This window comes from Trichosurus vulpecula, chromosome 3 (assembly GCF_011100635.1).
Source record: "Trichosurus vulpecula isolate mTriVul1 chromosome 3, mTriVul1.pri, whole genome shotgun sequence".
NCBI lineage: Eukaryota > Metazoa > Chordata > Mammalia > Diprotodontia > Phalangeridae > Trichosurus > Trichosurus vulpecula.
In genome coordinates, this window is record NC_050575.1 from 330,915,182 (window position 1) to 330,936,211 (window position 21,030).

At 36.2% G+C, this 21,030-nt stretch overlaps 1 protein-coding gene across 1 annotated transcript in view; it reads left to right on the forward strand.

The window, feature by feature from the left end:
• Positions 1-21,030, forward strand: part of FANCL (FA complementation group L) — a 78,987-nt gene that overhangs the window by 34,477 nt on the left and 23,480 nt on the right. The window contains exons 6-7 of the mRNA XM_036751923.1: positions 6,337-6,433; positions 13,117-13,185. Of these exons, the coding sequence (XP_036607818.1) occupies positions 6,337-6,433; positions 13,117-13,185 (166 nt within the window). The remainder of the gene's footprint in view (positions 1-6,336; positions 6,434-13,116; positions 13,186-21,030) is intronic.

A 21,030-nucleotide genomic window follows, 5' to 3' on the forward strand; every position in this document is an offset into this window, starting at 1 on the left:
TTCTCCTAATTTTGATCACTTGTCTTGCCCTTACTAAAGGACCAGCCTATTTTTCTCTTCCTTATAATTCACAGGTTCACATATAAGCCTCTTTTTGTTCTGCTTTGTATGTGCAATAAAATCACCCTGGCTGTGGTTTCTGGAATGAATAGGATTGGTGGTTAAATAGACGCAGGGAAGACTTTAGAATACTAGTGATGGAGGCCTTGGCTAAGACGGTAGCTTCTTACTCTAAGTGACTGCCGTAGGGAGTTCAGAACCATTATTTTACAGATGAGAAAATCAAGACCCTGTGAATGAATTGCCGAGGGCACCCAGGTAGTAAATAAGTGGCAGAAGAAGATGGCTAAATTCAGTGCTCTTTTCTGGAATCCAAAGTTACTCCAAGATTTTGATTAAGGGATCATGGAGGAGGGTGCTGTTGCTGTTGACAGAAATGAGGAGTTCAAAGGGGAGGACCAGGAACTATTGATTTTACTCTTTATCACGTTGAATTTGAAGTCATGACAGGACATGTTGGTAGAGACATTTTGGAGAAGGTAGAGACACGGAATTTGAAATTAGGTAGAGAGTGTGGAACTAGAGATGTAGACTTGTTAACCATGAGCATAGGAGCTCTAATTTAAATTGAGAATGGATTAAAAGCATATAAATGTAACTAGAGAAGAGAATGTTAAGGATCGTGCTTTGTAGGAAGGTTGGGAGAGTTCAGTGCCATGAAAGCCAAGTGAGACAGTTTCAAGAGAGGTTGATCAACACTGTCAGATGCAATTGAAAGGTCAAAGAGGGTGAGGATTTATACAGATTAGTAAGTCTGGTTATAATGATGTCGTTAGCAGGAGAGCCAGTTTAGTTCATTAGTGGGAGCCAATTTCTAAGCAATGAATGGGAAGGAAGTGGGGAGTTTTTCTTTTTGGTCTGCTGCTTGATTTTCTATATTTGGCACAATTTATTTTAAGCCCTTGGCACATCATAATTTGAATGACTAAGACAAATGATTGTAAACTTGAGGGCTTTTCAGAATTATAGTGTTAGCTAGAATCTATTAATATTTGGGAAAATTTGTACAAGTTTCATCCTATGGAACTAAGAAGCACGTAGCTGTTTGAGGATGGGAATTGTCTCTGGTTTCATTTTGTATCCCCAGCACAGTGTAGATACTTAATAAGTACTTGGGGGATTGGAACGTATCTTCTCTTCCAAACTTGGCCCTCTTCTTAAGTTTCCAATTTCTCTTTAGGCCCTCACTTTCCTTCCAGTTATCCACACTCATGGTCTCAGTCATCCTTGATTCTTCATTCTTCCTCTGTTCTAATTCTTGTGGATTTTACTTTTGCAACTTCCCTCAAATCTACTTCCTCTACACTTGACATGACCACCTCTTTGGTTTAAGCCTTCATCATCTCTCTCCTGAAATATTGCAGTAGCCTCCTAATTGGTTTACATTCCTCCAGTCTCTTCCCTCTCCAAATATTATCCACAAAGCTATCAAATGAATATTAGGAAGATCCAGGCTTTATGATGACAATCCCTAATTCAGAAACTGGTGCTATATTATCTCTCAGATAAAATACAGACCCCTCAGCCTGGCATTTAAAGCCTCCCACAGACCCACTTGCCTCTTAAATTAAGGATTATTTCATATTGTTCTTCATGCACTCATGTTCTAGTTTAACTTGGCCTAATTACTGGATATTCTATCTCCTTTCTTCCTGCCTTTTTACAGACTGTTATTCCCCCGTGTCTAGAATTCACTCTCTTCACCTTTAGTTCCCTGAGCTCACTCAGGTGCTACCTTTTACCTGAAACCTTTACTGAACCCAGTTTTTGGTTTTCTTTCCTTCTCAAAATTATCTTGTTTTCTTTCTCTCTCTCTCTCTCTCTCTCTCTCTCTCCATATATATACATATATGTATGTACATATGTATGTATAAATGCTGTATTTCCTTCAGTGGAATGTAACCCCAAAACTTAGCATGATCCTAGCAACAATTTAATAAATATTTCATGACTTGAATCAGATATAAGTATATTATCATATTTGTTTTTAAATGTATCATTTGGGGTAGAGTTCTCTCCTGTAATAGAGAATATTGAAACTTTAGTATGATAGCATAAGAAAGTCATACAGTTGTTTTAGAAGATAGTATATAGACCTAGCTCTATTTTTAAATGAAAAATTTGGTAGTTTTACAGAATCCTTTTTGTCAAAGGGTGTGGTCAGAACAATTCTTTGTAGCACATGTGAATTCTGGAATTACTCTTCTGCCCACCCCTGCCTCCCTATTTCTCCCCCTTCCCCCCATTGAATATCAGGTTGATAGAACTTGACTACTGTGTCCCTAAAGGGTAGGGGTACTTTTCTGATGCTCAGCCCATTGTGCTTCCTGCATTGATTATATATTCATATAAATTATGACTGACTCCATTAGCTTTTAGAGAGGGGTATTTTCTGAAAAGAAAAAAAAATGGTTAAAAATATTCTTTTCTTCCCTCTTCCCCCGAGTTTGTGAAACACTGTCCTGCCAGTACATTTAGGATCCAACGGAATGTACGTTCAAATCTAGGGATAATACCTGCAAAACACTAACTCATAGTTCCTCCAAGTCCTTTTGCTGGAATCTTCAAGATGCTCCCTTTAGGTGTGGGGTAATTTTTCTGCTGAGCTCTTTGTAATAATCATCTCTAACAGTAGGTCACATTTCTATAGCGCTAACACAGGTGCTGTGCTAAGGGCTTTACAATTATTATCGCACTGGATCCTCGAGACAACCTGGAAGGTAGATCCTGTTAGGATCCCCATTTTATAGGTGAGGAAGCTGAGGCAGATAGAAGACTAGTGATTTGCCCAGGGTCACATATGCTTTGAATCTGTGTCCACTCAGTCCTGGGTTCCGGATGCAGAAGCTGCCACCAGCTGCTGGTTTCCCAAGGATGCTGGGAGGATGGGAAATCCCAAATGCTCTGGAGCTCTGAAATTCATGAAGTCCTTTTCAGATCAAGGGCAGGGGAGGAGGAGGAGACCAAAGCTGCTACTAAAATGTTCTTCTTTTTCCCCCCTCAAGCATTTCTTTCTCAGTTTTTCTAGAATTTTCTGTCTCATGCCAGACACTCAACTGTCCAATTCCAACTTGTTCAGTGGTTTTTTAGAGGCCGCTGAAGGCACAACCAGGCCCCTCAGCCAATCTGAAGTCCTTAGGCCTTGAAGCTAGTGAATAATTTGGTAATAACTGGTGATTTGGTAGCTTTAGTTTTATTTTAGTTTAGTTTTATTAGTTTTGAACCTAGTGAATAATCCAAATGTGTTCTTACCTGGTAAATATATCAATCGGAATGTGGCACTTATTTGAAGTGTGGTAGAGTGGTTATCTATGCTTACTTCCACCCTTAAATCTTTTCTTCTTTCTTTTTTTTTATCCAATATAAGTTTTGATGACAATGGAAAAAAGAATCAAAAGCTGAACTTATTTTTGTTGGTACTTGAGTATGGAAACAAACTAAACTGAAAACCCCCACTTTTTTTTTTTCTCCAGAGGGGCTGGTGGATATGGATAGGATGTACAGGGTCTTATATTGAATTTTAAGATGAATGATGCCAATAGAGGTCTAGATAGTATCTTCTCCACTTCTCGCCATGTAATTTTGCAAAATGGCCTTTTACGGAATTATAGCTGAAAACATCAACGTTGCCAATAAACAAAGTTTCCATTCCAATAGTGGGAACATCTCAGAATCGAAGGAATCAAGTAATTCATTTCAGTAAAACAAGCTTTGGAGCTAGGTAGGACACCTATTCACTCCAACCACCATATGGTCTCAAATGATGGAACGACCCAATGCTGATGAGAAGAAGGAGAATCTTTTAACAGACGTTTTATTTAGTAAATGAAGTGTGACCTCCCTTTCAACTCAGCTGCTCCGCATTTCAGATTTCTCTCTTCTATGGATGGATTATGTGACCTGTTATGGAAGAAAAGAAATCCCTCTCTACTCTTTTGTTTTAGCTAGATCTGTCAGAGGTATGTTATTTTTTAAATGTACAGGCATCTGCTTGGAGAGAGGTCCCAATTGTCAAGAGTTCTTGTTAAATCAGAAAAAAACTGGTGTCCCACTCTCATTTTATGGTAATTGTGAAACAAAGGTGAGATAGTGAAATATAGCCACCTGGTTTCAGTTAGGGTTTTTAGAATTACCCAACAGAGATCAGGGTTGATGCTGCTGCCTCCCTCGGAGTGGGTCGGGCATCTCTTCTATTGTCCTTATTTTTTAAGCCATGTGAAACCAGTCTCATTTTTCTTTCCTGTTACCTCTAAGAGAAAGAGCTTTGGAATTCTTCAAGTGCTATATAAATGATAGCTAGTAGTAGTGGTGGTGGCGGTGGTGGCGGTGGTAGAAACAATACGAATCATGATGGTGGTGATGATAATAATGAAGGCTAGCTCTAGAGTTTATTTTTCATTTCCATTTAACCAAACTGTTTTAAACCTAGACCCAACCTACCTAAGGATCACTAACTGTCCAGCCCAGAGATCATCACAGGGTGCTGGACAGCAGAATACACCAGATAGGCATGGAACCTTTGCCAACTGCCTGATTCTGAATCCCACCAACCTGGATCCTGTCTGAATTTTGCTTTTCCAGTATTTACCATAAGAGCCCCTGGATGTTAGGGATGTTAGGTCATCCACCCTTCAGTTATATCCTAAGGACAAACAGAAGTTTACATTTGCACTGTAGCTGAATTCTCCCATATGTATTCTTTCCTCTACTTAAAATGTAAGGTCTTTGAGAGCAGGCTCTCTTTCACTTTTTTTTGGTATATAGTAAAAACTTAAGAAATGATTTTTTTCCCATTCTATAAACATTATGAAGCAAGCTTGAGTGAATGCCTGTCTGTATACCTGTGGCTAAGGCAGCATTTTCTACCTTGCTGGACAAACTCATGGGATGTGAAAAATGTTATTTACTTATTGGGAAGCCACCAAATCACCAGATATTACCAAATATCTGGATTAATAGGTGATGTCATGTTGATATACTCCCCCAATAAATAAATGGATTTTTGACATTTGGTTGCCAGAGGTGATGTTGGGGGAGGCATTGATGGGCATCTAAGTAGATCAAAGGATTTTTTCTAAGACTACTTTTTAAAAAATTTTTTTTAATATTGTATGTTAAAGTTTAGAACCATGGGTGGCAAATTGTTTTTCTTCTTTTGTTGCTTCTAGCTAAGACTTTGTGCCTTCCTTGGTTCAAATCTATTTTTCACTGCAGAAAAGAGAGCTCCACAATTCCTTGCCCAGCATCTCTTGCAAAAAAGCCATTTTCCCAGCATGCCAGCTCAAGTGACTGGACTCACATATAATGGTATAAAAAAAATTGTTACATAGGTCAGGAGGCTAATGCTAGTTTTGAACTCTAATGGGTCTTGCCATCAGTCTAGGTGATAAGTTGTGCAATACTCTTAGACTGCTTTTTATCTTTACAAGAGAATGGTATTGTAAAAATGTCAAAAAATATCCGCATGCCCAGTTCACTAGTAAATATACTGCTAAATTTGAACCTTTTTGGCAGTAGCTTATACTACTCAGGGGACCATATTTCCACAGAATGATGTATTTCAAAGTGTATTGGTCTCCATTGTCGGAAATTCATGTTTCTGTAGCAACTTAAAACCAAAACAACTGTGCTTATGCTATATGTTTAAAATATTAGTTATATGGACCAAGGTTAAGTGTCAGAAGTATATTGAATACACTTCTGTATATTGAATGTATATTGAATAAAACTTTTTTATGAAGGAAAATTTATTGGAAATAAGTCAGGTTGTACCTGTACTTGTATAGCATTTTCCTTGGAGGATCAATTTGTGTATATCAACTAATATCAGCTGGATATTCCACAAGAACAGTATTGACAATAAAGGAGAAGTTCATTGAGGAGAAAAACAAATAAAAAAAGCATAAAAGGCTCATACTGTATGAAACTGCAGAAATGGATCAAAGACTTTGACAGGAAGTTTAATGTGTACCTAAGTAGAGGTTGACAGGAACATGCTGTGTGTGCCAGAGGTTCCAGTGATGGAAAACTGAAACATGGTGTTCACTGACCACAGCGTGAGCCTTGACACACATTGTAAATAACCCGGAGATATATGACTGCATTAAGCACCAGGCCGGTGTATTAACAGCAGTAAATCTACAGCCACAGAAATGGCTGCCACGCAGGACTGCCTCTGATTAATATTTGTAATAGATTAATAGGAGCACGGGAAAAAAAAATCAAGTTGTAATTCCCCTAAATGTTATCATTACTTTCATTCTCTTTCTTCCACAGGCTTGCGTATGTGGATACTTCCTTTAGTACCATCAAGTTAAAAGCCAAAGACACTTCTGAGAGAGAACATCTAATCACTCTCAAGCTAAAGTCAAAGGTGAAGCTTTGTTTTCATTTAAATGATTATCATTGACATGGTGGTAATAATTTATACTTAACAATGTTTTGTGATTAAGAAGAAAAATATTTTCTTCATAACAACCCCAGAGACAGGTAGGGCAAAATTATCCCTGTTTTCCATTTGAATAAGCTGAACCTGAGTGTCTTTTAGTGTTTCCTCAGTGATCGTGCACCTGGATGGAGACAAAACTTATGCTAAGTCCATATCCAGGCTCCTCTCCAGCGGGCTACCTCAGAGAACCTTAGCTGTGTCAGTTAACCTGAGAAAACTAATTTTTGGATTTCTTTATCTCTTTCTTATATCAATGCATAGACTTCCTGCTATTGTCTTAAAAGATCAAATAACTTAAAGGGAGTAGTTAATGATTTGACAGAATTCTTTTTGTTATTTTGAATTTTTTGTCACAATTAAAAAATGAGGCTGGGCACACAGCATGAGAAAGTATAGATATTACTTTTTAAGAACTTTTTTATTTCAAATGTTGAAGTTTAAAAGTTGTTTGAGTTATTACGTAGATGACATCTTCCTCTTATTTCCTAAAGACTATGTATAGTGTTATTCACCACACAGTGAGCATTCGGCAAATGCCAATTGGTGATCAATAATCACTATAACTTTTTTTTAAATAGGCATTTTTATAGGTAATAGTGTTAGAAACTTCTGTTGGTTTTCAAATAAAGATATGGATTTAAATAATTACCTGAATATTCAGATTAGATTAAAAAGCTTTGGAGCAAAGTTGTGGCTGGGAGTTCTTTGTCAAGCCATTTAGAACTTGTTTGAACCAGCTAACATGTCTTTTTGGTGACAAGAGTTTGTTAGAATGCATATATAATAAATATGTGTCCTCTCTATAGTGGAACACAGTTTCTTTGTGCATATTGAAATGATAGTATCAACTCTATTGTCAGTATAGGCCTATCTGTACATGTATGTGTGTGAAGGTTGCAGTCAGTCAGAAGTATGAAAATTGAATGTTTCCACATCTGGAAACAGCAAGCCCTGGCATCATTTATACTTTGAAATTATTACAAGATCATTACATTGGAAGTTTCTCCTATCTCAAGTACCGCAGTTCCACTGATCTGGAGTCCTTGGCTGAGATCTCCTGAGATGCTGCTGACAACTTAAGTCGACTAGGTGCTCTTGAATAGTCATTCCTCATTCCCTTTTTCCTTCATTCCCCTTTGTGAATTTCCTTTCCTCACCCTGTTTCCTTTGTGTTTCGTACTCCTGAATTTATTTTCCTCTTTGGTATATTGTAAAAACTTCAGGCAGGTCATGCCTGCCATAGAATTCTTAGCATATCGACAATCAATACTACTCAATAACAACATGTTCTGTTTACTGACCCAGAATAATGCTATTTTACTTTATTTTGATGGGCCTGAAATGTAGTTTTTGAATAATAATTGGAATAGACGGTTTCTGTAGATTAGAGGCTTACATAGTAGTAACTAGGGAAACATTAGAATATGAAGAAAATCAGGACATGTAACTTTTTTATTGTACCTAGTAGTCATCAATCAACTCTATTTCAGAAGATTGTAGTGATGAAAAGATCAATTGTGTTTGTCCTTTTTAAAAATGTGTCTGGCATTTAAGCTTGCCACAAGAGAAAATTAATATATAAAAGCGTGTGCTGGGTGACACAGAAATTTGATATCTGATGGTTCCCATATAAGACATGTTGAGAAATCACTCCATTTATCAGTCTCTACCCCTTTCCTTTCTTTCTTGCTCTCTTCCTTTCCTTCTTTCCCTTTAATTTTGAGTAGTATAGTAGAATTTTAAGAGAACCTTGTGTTAAAGTTGTAAGACAGAATAAATACGAAAAATTCTTATTTTCAAGAGAAGTGTAGGAATTGTGTTTTAATTGGCATAAAACGATTTCACTTTCCATTTTAATTAATAGGAATTCTCTCCTAAGTCTTTTTATCCTCGGAAAGTCTTATAGTGACAGTCGCCAAGATTTTTACTGAAACTCTATTTGTTTATAAAACAAACAAAAAAGGTATTTGTTGTTGCAAAGACTAGAATGAATAAAATTTTAAATTCTGTTTACTGATTATCATTTTGTTTGACTTACTGATTATCATTCTTTATATGATCTCCTACTTCTTAAGAAAGAGAATCATCGAATTTCAGAAAGGCTTTTTCCGGTGTTACCTTATGCAGCAGCCACAGCTGTGGTAGTAGAGTTCATAAGTAAAAATAAGGTTCTTAGAGAGTTGGGAATGAATTAAGAGATCATATTTTCTTTCTTCTCAAAAAGAAAGGAGAAGTCACTGTGCTTCTGGTTGTAAATGGGATTGTTTATTAGGATCTCAGCTTAAATAGAAACTGAATGAAAGTTGTTGCAAGGGAGTTTCTCTTTAAGGGATATTTTGTTCCCAGAATGTCAGTTATGCAATGATAGATGCTACTGCCCATTTAAAGTATATGATGCAACTCATCAGTCCAAACTGAGTTATAGGATATGAGAGAAGGGCAAAAGTTATTTTTGTAAACCTGAAAATAAGTGGCTTGTCATTTTATATAAATAGACCATCTCTTTACTTGGTATGGAAAATAACAACCTGAGTCAGAGAGGGTGTCACTGAGTAGCCTCAAAGAATATAGAAATTAAATACTACTAGAGTTGAAATGGTTGAGTTATCATTCTCACAAAAATTTTGTTCAAAGGCCCTTATCAAGCTTCAGTACCTTGGAGCTATTTTAAACTAAATGAAACAGTCTCAAGATGATCCCTACCTAAGAACAAAGTGAAAGAAATAAATTTCCATTCCCACTCTTTGATAATACATATCAACACTCCTGAAACACACACACACACACACACACACACACACACACACACACACACCACCACCACCACCACCACCACCACCACCACCACCACCACCAGAAAACTTTGTGCTTTATTATTTTAAAAATATCTTTATGTGTTTTTTTTATTTTTGCTGTAAGAATGGCACGGTAATTACTTTGACACATCATTCTTTTCACAAAAATCTCTGCTTAAAAAAGCATCCACAACTTCAGAGGCTTTCAATTCAAAGTGAAGCAAATAAAAGGTTAAATTAAATGCTTAATCTTTAATCTTGACACTGTCCTACTTTATGCCTAAATATAATCTAGGTCAAAGTAGACACAAAAGGTCTGGTGAAAGAAACAAAGCTCATCTCTACTCAGGTCTTCTGCCTGATATAACAAGTCAAGTACTCTTGCTCTACTTCTGAAGGCTTTTTTATTTTTTTATATATCTAAGATATATGAGTAAAATGACCTTTTGAATTTCGAAGGACAGCCCCAATTTCTCCTTTCATATTCAAGGAGAATCAGGATTCCCTGCCTAACAGATTGATCCCAGGTGAGCACTTGGGGTGGTAATATCCCCCAGTATCACCCTGCTTTGTATTTCTTTACCACAGGACACAGCAGTACCAACTAAAGCTATGCAATCAAAGAATCAGGAGCTAAAAGGCTAAGAGCCCACACAAGACAAAAATCTTGTGCTGAGTTTTCTGTGAGGAAAAAGTCTGTCTTGGAGTCTAAAAAACACCAATGATTCTATAGTGACTACTGCCATTTATACTTAGTAGAATGTTACATTATAATAGTCACCATGTGTTTTCATTTCCCAGGAAGGTATTTGGTCACTGCAAATTGAATGTTTCAGTGATATCTGAAAAAATACTTTATGTCACTTAGAGCCTTTTAGTCATTTAAACTTCCAAGTAAAGCTCATTTGAGAATTGGATGGTGACTCTGGTAGTATTATATAAAAGTATACACATTGGCTATGGAAAGATGTCTCGAAATTTTGTAAAGTGCTGCTGAGGTATGTTACTGTTGCAGGACATTTACAGATACAGATGAAGTGTCATGGAAATGGGGTTGACAGGGTTCTATTCTTTGTATTAAAATTACTAATTCATAAACTAGGTATGAATCTTAGGGAACTTTTTTTTTCAGTGTAGGGGATAAAGTTTGATAAACTAATTAACATCTCACTAAGCAAATATTTTTGAGTAAGAATTTTTTTTTTAAATGGTTGATAATTTTGTCTGAAAAGATTTTCTGCTCGTTCATTTGCACGTATTTTTGCCTTCAGAAGTAGAGCAAGAGTACTTGACTTGTTATATCAGGCAGAGGACCTGAGTAGAGATGAGCTTTGTTTCTTTCACCAGACCTTTTTTGTCTACTTTGACCTAGATTATATTTGGGCATAAAGTAGGACAGTGTCAAGATTAAAGATTAAGCATTTAATTTAACCTTTTATTTGCTTCACTTTGAATTGAAAGCCTCTGAAGTTGTGGATGCTTTTTTAAGCAGAGATTTTTGTGAAAAGAATGATGTGTCAAAGTAATTACCGTGCATTCTTACATGCTGTACCTTTCTTCTTTACCTTACTTGCATTATATTGTTTAGTCTAACATCAGAAATACTGAAAGGAAAATAGATACACTGCATATGATTTACAATGCTTAATTCATACATTCAACACATAAGAAACTGACACTTTTTCAAAGCACAGTTTCCTGCTAAAGAAACCATAGTATCTTGTGACATAAGAACTGTCACCTTGAACTCAACATTCTGTTTCAAGGATAGGTATATGAGAGGCTTCATGCTAAATAAGTCTGATAAGTTCTCTCTCATTTAAAAGGTTGAAAAAAGAAGTGGTATCTTTCAAAACTAAAGTTAAAAGTTAAATTAGGGAGTAAAATTTAAAGTTCTTGAACTATATTTCTAGGACCCAGTTTGTTATTATTTATTTGTTTATTTTCTTTTTTGTCTATCTTTTTAGTATTACAAAAGATTTTATAGAAACAGAAGTGAAAGAAAATAGTGAAGGTGTTTAGATTTAGTTTAAGCCTCAAGATAGTTATCTGAGAATTCTGTGATATTTACTTCTCTTTTGTGGAGGCTTTCTTCCTAAGTCATTTATAGTCGTTCTCAGGTGCTTTTCCAAAGACCATAAAGGGTCTTATAGTTTTTAAAATATCATTTGCTGGTAAGATGAGATGCTTTTCTACTTAACATAACGGCCCATGTACATTTATTTCCATTTATGTCCAAAGCCATGAATGTGATATATTTAGTGCAAACTTCATGGCCCACTCGCTGTATTTGGTTGGTGCTTTGCTTCAGCATGAGAGTTGATGTTCATTGATGGACTGACTATTCCCAGTAGGCAGTAGTGCACAAAATAGGGAAACTAAATACTTGCCACTTTTTAAGTAGTTGAGGGCCTCACAACATGCTCTTATTATTTTGTTTGAAGTGATTTGAATTATTAGAAAGATATATTTACCAAGAGGTAAATAAAAAAATACACCCCAGTGCTAAATATAAATGATTTTTGTACCATATGAGACTCAGGTTATCTGCATTATTGTTCCCCTCCATTAACCTAATCAGTCAAGACTTGCCTGTCAGTTGGTTCTTATTGCCACATCATATCAAAGCTGTTCTGTAGTTTTTCCTTTAAACCATTCTACATATCAGCCTATATCAGTGTATGAATAAATATTTTTTAATTGAATCAATTTTAGAGTGTAAGTTACCAACAGTCTTAAATCAACACCTTTCTTTGTATAGCACTCAGTAGAGTAACACCTTCATTTTAGCACTTATATCTTTTGAGGTGCTAATAAATGTCCACTCAAATTCTTGTTGGTGACCTGGCACTTCTATTCTTATCCAAGAAAATACTTAAAATCGGGAGGTCGGGAGGGGATTTAATATAAGGCACAAAAAAAGTGTATATCTTTTTTCATAGAAATATTTTTTTATGAAATTTAATCTCCTTCAAGGAAAATAATGAAAAAATTATAATTAATTACCTATGAAAGTAAAGAATCCTAGAATTGGGCTCTCGAGAGGTGAGAAAATATTCGACAACTTCCTTTAAATAGCCTCCACCTAAACTCTCTAAGGTGTGATTATCTCTGGCTAATCTAAAACCCTAGAGAGATTCTGTGGCCTCCTTTGGAAGCTTTAATCCCTGTTCTTTATCATGGCTGTGGTAGAGAGCCTTTCCTCTCCAGAAAGACTTCATTTTGTGAGATTAATTTTAGACCCAAGATTCTATTAGTGTCAGATCATTTTCAGATTTTGGACTTTATCAACTCTGAATGGACTAGTCTTTGCATTCTTTTCTTTTCCTTTCATTAGTTTCATCTTCTTTAGTATACCTGAAATTATTTGTTTTTTTAAGCAAATCTCAACCTTTGTCTCATCTTAAAATGCAAATGCGTCACTTTGGAAAATCATGCTTTGATGAAAAAATTATCTGTACAGTTTTCATTGTACTTCTATATCCGTGTGTATTTCTTGATTGTTTTAAGAGATTACAACAGAAAATATTTATTAAGAATTTCCCACATGTACAACATTGTACTAAGGTGCTAAGGGCGATATAAAGTTTAGATAACAGAACCTCTGCTTTCACTGAACTTAAAGTCCTGTCGTACTACCTGTTTACGCAATGTCAGAAACTTTCTGAGATTGCCAGATTGAAAATTACACATAAAACCCTTGCATTTGAAATGGTCAAGTCTTCTGTTCTATTTTAATGGAAGCCAAATAACCTGAAAGACAGACAAAGAGGAGCAAGAATGGTTGAAGTTGTCACTTTTTTTTCCCAACAGTATCCGACAGAATCACCAGATTGCTGTGTGGATTTACCACTTCCATTTTCTGTTTCCTGGACACCACAGGTAAGTTCTTATGTTAGCTACAGTTCCACTCACTTTGAAAGATGCATTTATACCTGGATTAATTATCTTGCTGGTTTGTATAGGGGACAAAAATTAATGTTCTAAAAATTCATATGATTTTATAAAAAAAAAAAGATAAAACGTTGTTAGTTAAGTTAGAATGAATTCTGAGAGTCTTTGAGAGTTGATGAGAGTTTTGGAAATAATGGTTTTGGCCTTGAAAGTAGAAATTCTTTCAGGTTAATTTTTCTGAACGTTCCATTTCCTTCACTAATTGGGACATTTGGCACACAAATTCTTTCTTGAAAGGCTTTATTTTTTTATTTTAAAAATTTTAACACTTTCAGGTCATCTTTAATGGAAACACTGGTAAGACTCTTTCCTGAAGCAGCAGAAATGCCATTGCTACAATATAGATACAAAATCTCATTAATGATAATGTAAATAGATTTTAGGTAATTGATTTTTTTAACTGTCTGCTCTTACCTATTTCAAGTTCTGTTTTAGTGCTCCTGGACTTTAAATTTAGAAGATCTTTCCTTTCTTTTCTTTTTGTAAAATAATAGACATGGCTTTGTGGCATCCATATTAAAAATGGGTAATTTTCCTTATGGTCCCTGTCTTCCTGCTGGGTTGATAATGTTTTGATGTATTTTTCTTTTGCTCTGATGAGAGGTCTGCTGCTGCTGCTCTGACATATTCATTTGGATGAATAATTATAACTTGCACAATGTCAAGCTGAAGATGGTAGGGTTTTGTGCGTCATGACAAGCCTAGTAGCCAGTGCAGGTGTCTCACAGCGTGATCAGCAACAGCCAGTGTATTCTGGCTCGGAGGAGACATTTAGAGTAGTAAGAAATCAGCACCAAGGGCAGCGCTGCTGCTGCCGCTGCCTCTGCTGCTGTTATATGTGCCAAATAAACACAAAGTGCTTCTCAATGACAAGGGCTTGAGCATCTACTTATTTCAGTTATTTACTTTTTTCATTAACCCAATGGATTTTCTTTTATACATTTTAACATATAAGCAGCCTCTTGTGTTCATTTCTCATTATGTGGCTCTGTGTTTAAAAAACCAAGCCAGAACAAACAAATCAAAACCAACCTCAAACTCTGGTGCTGGCCATTCTCTACTTAGGTTCTTCTGGGGAAATTGGTAACTGACAAAACCATGAATTGAATGATAAAGATTTTTTGTAAGATACAGCAATGTCAAGGACATAATGGTTATATCAAAATCAGTATATAGTGAAGAGGGCTTTGGCCACATTAAAATGGACACCAGTAATCAGAGTTTTGCTTGCACGTGTTCTATTAAAATAGTTCAGCTTAGTATAAATAGATGTGCCACAGGTTCTTGGTGTTTTCAGATGTCATATGTTACAATGGGTTGTGAAAATCTTATATTCTTGGAAAAACACCACAAGTACAAGAACTTAATGGAAAAGCCTCTGGCTGATGGTCTGATGGTGAATAAAATATTTGTAATTAAAGGAAACATTTCTGTTATATAGTGGAGACCCATTAGTTAAAGCAGCTGAGTAGCAGTTAGGTATCCTGGATTTTGTTTACAACTCATCCACTGACCTAGAGTCAGTCATGTGACTACCCTTTACCTCAGTTTACATAAAAATTATCTGTAAATAATGAGCTGTTTTTTTCTGACTAGGAATACTAAGGAAAGTCATTGTTACTAAAAAAAAAAACCTTCTAGATATAAATTTTTGGACTAGATCTGTGATTAAATTGGAATAAGCAGGTAAGGAGGGAGGGAAGGAATAAGCATTTATGTAGTGTCTATTATGTGCCAAGTGCTTTTTACAAAAATCTCATTTGATCCTCACAACAACCTGGGACGTTGGTGCTGTTATTACCCCAATTTTACAGTTGAGGAAACTGAGGGAAAGAGGGGTTGAGTGTCTTACCCAGGGCTGCACACCAGGTATCACTTTCTGAACTGAGAAGTGCTCTTCCTGATTCCAGCCCCAGCATTTTCCACGGCACCATCAGCTTGCCTCTAGGAAACTCTCGTTGAGGAAATTCCCTCTACCAGTACAAATCAGCAGGTAGCTTTTCAACTTGGAGCCTTAGAGAGTTGTCTGGGAAATTCGGAAGTCGAGTGACTTGCCAAGGATTGCACAGCCAATTTGTGTCATAGGTAGGACTTGAACCCAGTTCTTTGTTATTCCAGAACCAGCTCCTTACTCACTATGCTGTTTTAAAAGGTCGTGCCAGTATGATGCAATCTCTGGCAAGTCCTGCCAAACTGGAAATGTTGTTTGACTGCCTAGCCAAATTCGGAGAGACTTGTTAGTAGGTTAGCCACCAGAATTTGGCTTTTCTCAGCCGCAGCAACTTATGAAACCATTTAATAATGCATAGAAAAATGGCGATCCACGTTGATGAAGGGAGTGCCCAATAAAGTCATAGGTCCTTGAAATATGTTAAGTAATTAAGACATTTAGTTTTAGATGCCCAGAAATTCTATCATTGCCAAAGTGGTGTGGCAAAAAAGGCAGCAAACCGATCAGAAGTTGAATTTAATACCTCTGTCATGAACTCTTTTCAGACACATTTCCAGGGCCTTGCTACATCATGAGGAGGCAGTGAAGTAGGAATTCAGTAGCGTCTTATTCCCTTCTTGCCATGAGAGGAGTAAAACTTGAGACAGTTTATCCTGATGTTTTGTGATAAGGTGTTTAGTATTATATGTACTAATGATCTCTTTCATTAGCTTTGGTGATTGCTAGTTGATCATATTTAGGCTGAGGAACTTGTTAGTTTGTTAATACAAAAATAGAATACTAGAACCTTACTAATGTGCTACTTGTGGGCCACAGTTTAATATAGCATTTAGTGTGCAGTTTCCATTTGTTGATTTAAGTTCTGATATATATGCTAGATGCAAGCATGTTTTTTTTTTAATTTTCATTTCTGTAGTTCATGCCTTTCCACATTAAAAATTTATAAATTACCCATGGGATGTCTGTAATAAAACATGGCTAAGTTTTGCAGTACTACATACCTCAAATGAACCAAGGGCAAATGATGAACATGGGCTTTAAACTTCATTTTTTTGGTGGCTTTATGTACAGAGAAACATGTCACTGGTGCATTGAATACTGTGATGTTGCTATTGCTTGAACTAATGTGTAAAATAGTGGAGAATCTTATTCAGTGGCATAAACTTAACAAGTTTATCAGTAATACCTACAAGGTGTTGAGTTGAAATTAGTTTATAATATCCTTTATTAGTCTTAACTAGACATTTAAATTCTTTTCTTGAAGATTAATATACATTAATAAAAATACACAAATGAGAAAGAAACAGCATTTTTCTGCTAGGTAGTTATTGACCAAATAAAGAAGCATGGATTTATGTTGTTCCATTATTCCGGGGTTTAATTGGTTTTTTAGTTGATCGAAGATTTGGATATCATAGAATTCTTTCCAACCTGGGTGTCTCTAATAGGTGAACTGTGCATACAGAAAAGCATAAAGTCTGCATAATTATCACCCAACCTCTTACTTTACTGAGTTTGAAGCTGTAGAACCGTATTCTCTCATTTCTAACCTTTTCGTTCAAACATTTCTCTGTCATAATCTACCTTTCTCCTGTTAGAAGTATCCCTCTTTCTTGGTAAAGCTCACCTCTTCACTTATGTCCTTAGTTTAGTTTATTCCTGTGTCTTATATCAGCAATAATTTCCTATTTTTCTTGTGTATCTAATATTTCCCTCTTCTCTGCTTACAAACCTGCTTAGATTTTTCCTGATGAAAATAACATTTCCTTGTGCTACCATTCCTCCCTTCCATTTACTGCCACATTTCTTGAAGGAATAATCTATATCCATTTACTGCCTTTCCTTCTTCTCTACCCATTTACTTCTCAGTTGCTTGAACTCAGACTTCTGTTCCCAGTACTCTACTGACATTAATTACTGAAAGGTCACCATGACCCCCTCATCTACAATTTTTTTTTCTCAGTTCTTAATCCTCTTGACTACCTTATTGCTTCTGATAGCCCCAACCAATCCCTCCTTAACATTCTCTTTTGTTGATCTTTATACCATTGAACTAGTTTCTTCCAACTTTTAAAAATACACTTTCTTAACTCCCTTTATTGGCTTTTCTTTCTTTTCCCTGAAAATATTGGCATTTTCTAGTATTTGGGGGGAGGGCACTTTTTTCTATTTTCTTTAGTGATCTCTTCATACCTAAGGCCTCAGTTATGACCTCTACGAAGATAACTTTGAAATCTGTATGTCCAGTCTCATGTGTTCTTCTGAACTGCTGACCCACATTTCTAACTATCTCCTGGGTATCTCTACCTATATGTACCATATCTACCACCTACACTCAACAGCTCAATATTTCCAAAATGGAACTCAACGTCTTTGCCTCAAAACCTATTCATCTTTACAAGTCCTTTATCTCTGTTAATGGTGCAGCTAACTTCCAGGTTAACTCGCGATGTAAGGTCTTCTAGGGCAAGGACTGCTTTCTTTAGGAGCAGCTTAGTGTCCTGGATTGAGCCCTGGACTTGGAATAAGAAAGACCTAAATTTCAATTCCACCTTAGACACTTAACTAGGTATGTGACTCTGGGTAAGTCTCTTAACAACCCCCCCACCCCACCCCTCAGCCTCACTTTCTTCACTTCTAAAGTGGGGATAACAGTAGTACTTGGTCCATAGAATTGTGAGGATCAAATGAAAAGTACTCTAAAGACAAACCTTAAAGTGCATTATAAATGTTCAGTATCACCATTATAATCGTCTTCATCACGATCCTCCCCTGGGCCATTCCTTTGCCATGTGTGGTGACAGATGCTTAATTAATACTTGTTGACCATTTAATGTTTGTTGAGTTGGATCGAATTAGCCCAACTCATCTTTGACTACATCCTTTGAATTGGTCTGTCTACCTCCGCAACTCTTCTTATATATCTTTCCTCTTTTCTCCATTCCCACAGCCACTAGTTTAAGCTGTCATTATATCTTAATTGTGCTCCTACATTCATTTTACTCAGTATTATAAGTCTTGGTGTGTCTTAACTCCCTTCTAGACTTTGAGGGCCATGATCATGTCTTATTCTCCTTTTCACACCACCCCCTCTGCCCTGCCCAATATCTAAGATAGCTCCTTGCTATATAGAAAGTGCTCGGTTTTGTACAATATATGTTCAATAAATGGGAATCTCATTGAGTTTAAGTCCACAATAGTATTGGTAGGCTCAGCATAACTCCATGGAGCATATTAATTAAATATTTGAGATACCAGCTTAATTTAGTTTAAACAGCTAAAGAAATTTATCAGTGTCTTATTATTCATGAAGCTCTTAAGATGCCTAGCTTTCTGTTTTCTTAGTGTACAACTATAGGTTCTAGAGTTAAAATATTCCATCATTTTATTCATTGGTTGCTCTTAAATTAGCCAGAATTTATAGAGGCAAGGAAAAATGTTACCTGTGGTGTTTATGTACTCAGACATTAATGTAACTCATACATTGAAAGACAAAGATATTGTCTTACTTTCCAGTGTCCAAAAAACAAACAAAAATGGAGTTGATGTTATTTGTTTCTAATTAGCCGTGGTGCCATATGATTATGGTAGATGATTGCTGAAGAATTACTTTATAAATAACATCTGACAACCCCAGGCAAGTCTCAGTTATTATTATGGTTTTACTAAGAAGTTAAAACTATCAAAGTTTTGACTAATTTTTTTTTATTTAAAAGAAATTCATATTATTAAAATTTTGAAAGAATATTCTATATTAGCATATATAAAAACAAATTAAAAAGATGTTTTAGATGACAGTTTCTAATTATCTTATTAATTTTGTCATTTTAAACACTTTGGGAATAAGAAATATTTTAAACTTACACTTTCTAACTTTATATATTCTAAAAAAGATTGGGGCCACAGTTCTCGTTTTGGCCCTACCACCAGCTATGTGACCTTAAGCCAAAGTTATTTAACCTTCATTTTCCTCATTTATAATATAAAAGAATTAGATTAATTATTCTCTAGGACTCTTCCACTTACAGTGATACAGAGCCCCTCCATGTATGTCTGTCAATCAATGACCTCTAACTTAGTTTCCGCACAATTATGACCTGTACATTTTCCCAACTTCATGATTTGTTTGTCCCTTTAAATGATATGCATTGCTAGCAAGGCAAACTGATAGGCTGTGACTATTTACTTTTTTTTGGTTTCCAGGGCTAATTTATACTTTAAAAACCATTCCTGTGGGGTCCTAGGTGTCCTCAATGAGAATTGGCAGCAGGCATAGAAAAAGTAGGCAGTTGTTTGATGGCACAACAAGAAGGAAGGCAGAACCAGAGAGACACCTTTAAAATAAAATGTCCTCTAAACATACATTGTTTTAATGCCGGAAAATCCTACCCTTAATGGTGTGTGTCTGTGTGTCTGTGTGTCTGTGTGTTTGAAGCTGTTTGTGCCACAGTGAAGCCCCATAGTTCTGATGGACAGTTGCAAACAGGAGATATACTTTAAATGCTGGGGTGAGGATGATGAGTTTTGCTCAGGGTAGGCAAGTGTTGTCCTCAGCTTGCTAATGAAAGTTCTTTTGTTTCTACCTTTATATAACATCTCTCATCTACTCTCCTTTCTCTCCCCCTGACACTACTGCCACCTAGGTGGGGTTCCCTCTTCCTCTCACACCTGGCCTATTGTGAAAGCCTCCCATGGCCTGCCTCCCACCTCTCTGGTCTGTCCGTATCACTCCCCTTTTCAACAAACGCTAGTGGCTACTTAGCACCTCCGGGATTCAATATAAAATCGTCTGTTTGGCTTTTAAATCCCTTCACAACTGGTCCCTTCTTACCTTTACGGTCTACTGTCACATGACTCTCCCCTCATACTCTTCAATTTGAGTGGCATTGACTTTCTTGCTGTTCTTTGCCCATGACACTGTCTTCTGAATTTGAGCTGCTTTCCCTCTCCCTTCCTTTCCCTGCTTGCCTCAGTTTCCCCATATGTAAAATGAGCTGGGGAAAGAAATGGCAAACCACTCCAGTTTCTTTGCCAAGAAAACCTCAAATGGGGTCACGAAGAGTCAGACACGATTAAGAAACAATTGAACAACATGCTCGGTAGTATAGTCTTCCCTGCCCCTCTGCGTCTCGTGGTCTCGGTGTTGAAGGTGTTTGGATCAGCCAGAAGGTATGTATCTGTGTTGAATATTTAAATCTTGGCTGTTTTTTTGAACCACACATTTTAACAACCACTTCCTGAAAAATCTTTGAACCTAAAAGATGATTCTGATAATTAACATTGGTGCAATCTGCTGATTTTGTTGGAGCAGTGACCTTCAATGACAAGTAACATTGAAAATTTTGTACTATGCAAAGATATACAATATGGTCATTATCTCAATTTTGTTTTTAGCATGAGCTTTTCTGAAACACTAGATATTGCCAACCTATTCTGTGCCATACTTCTGAGTTTGGCATGATTAAAATAAAAAGATGTCAGTTTATTTTTGCTTGTAAGTTTGATATTTCTAGTCAAGCAGATAGGGTAGCTTAGCTGGGCAAGATTAAGTGCCTACTTATTTTCAAAATGCACTTGACAGATTTTTACCAGCATGCCAACATAATTCTAGAAAAGGTTAGTATTCAGAAGCAGATACTTTTCTGTTTGTATCATTTTGACCTTGTGGGCAAATACCATTAGCATGAAGAAAAATAGTATCAGTATGAGTCTCTTAAATAAACAGTGGTCAGCAGTGGTCAAAATAAACTAGTTAATGAGGTATAAAAGAGATGATAAATTCTTTATGGCTTGCTTGACAAAGAAATATGATTTGATTAAAT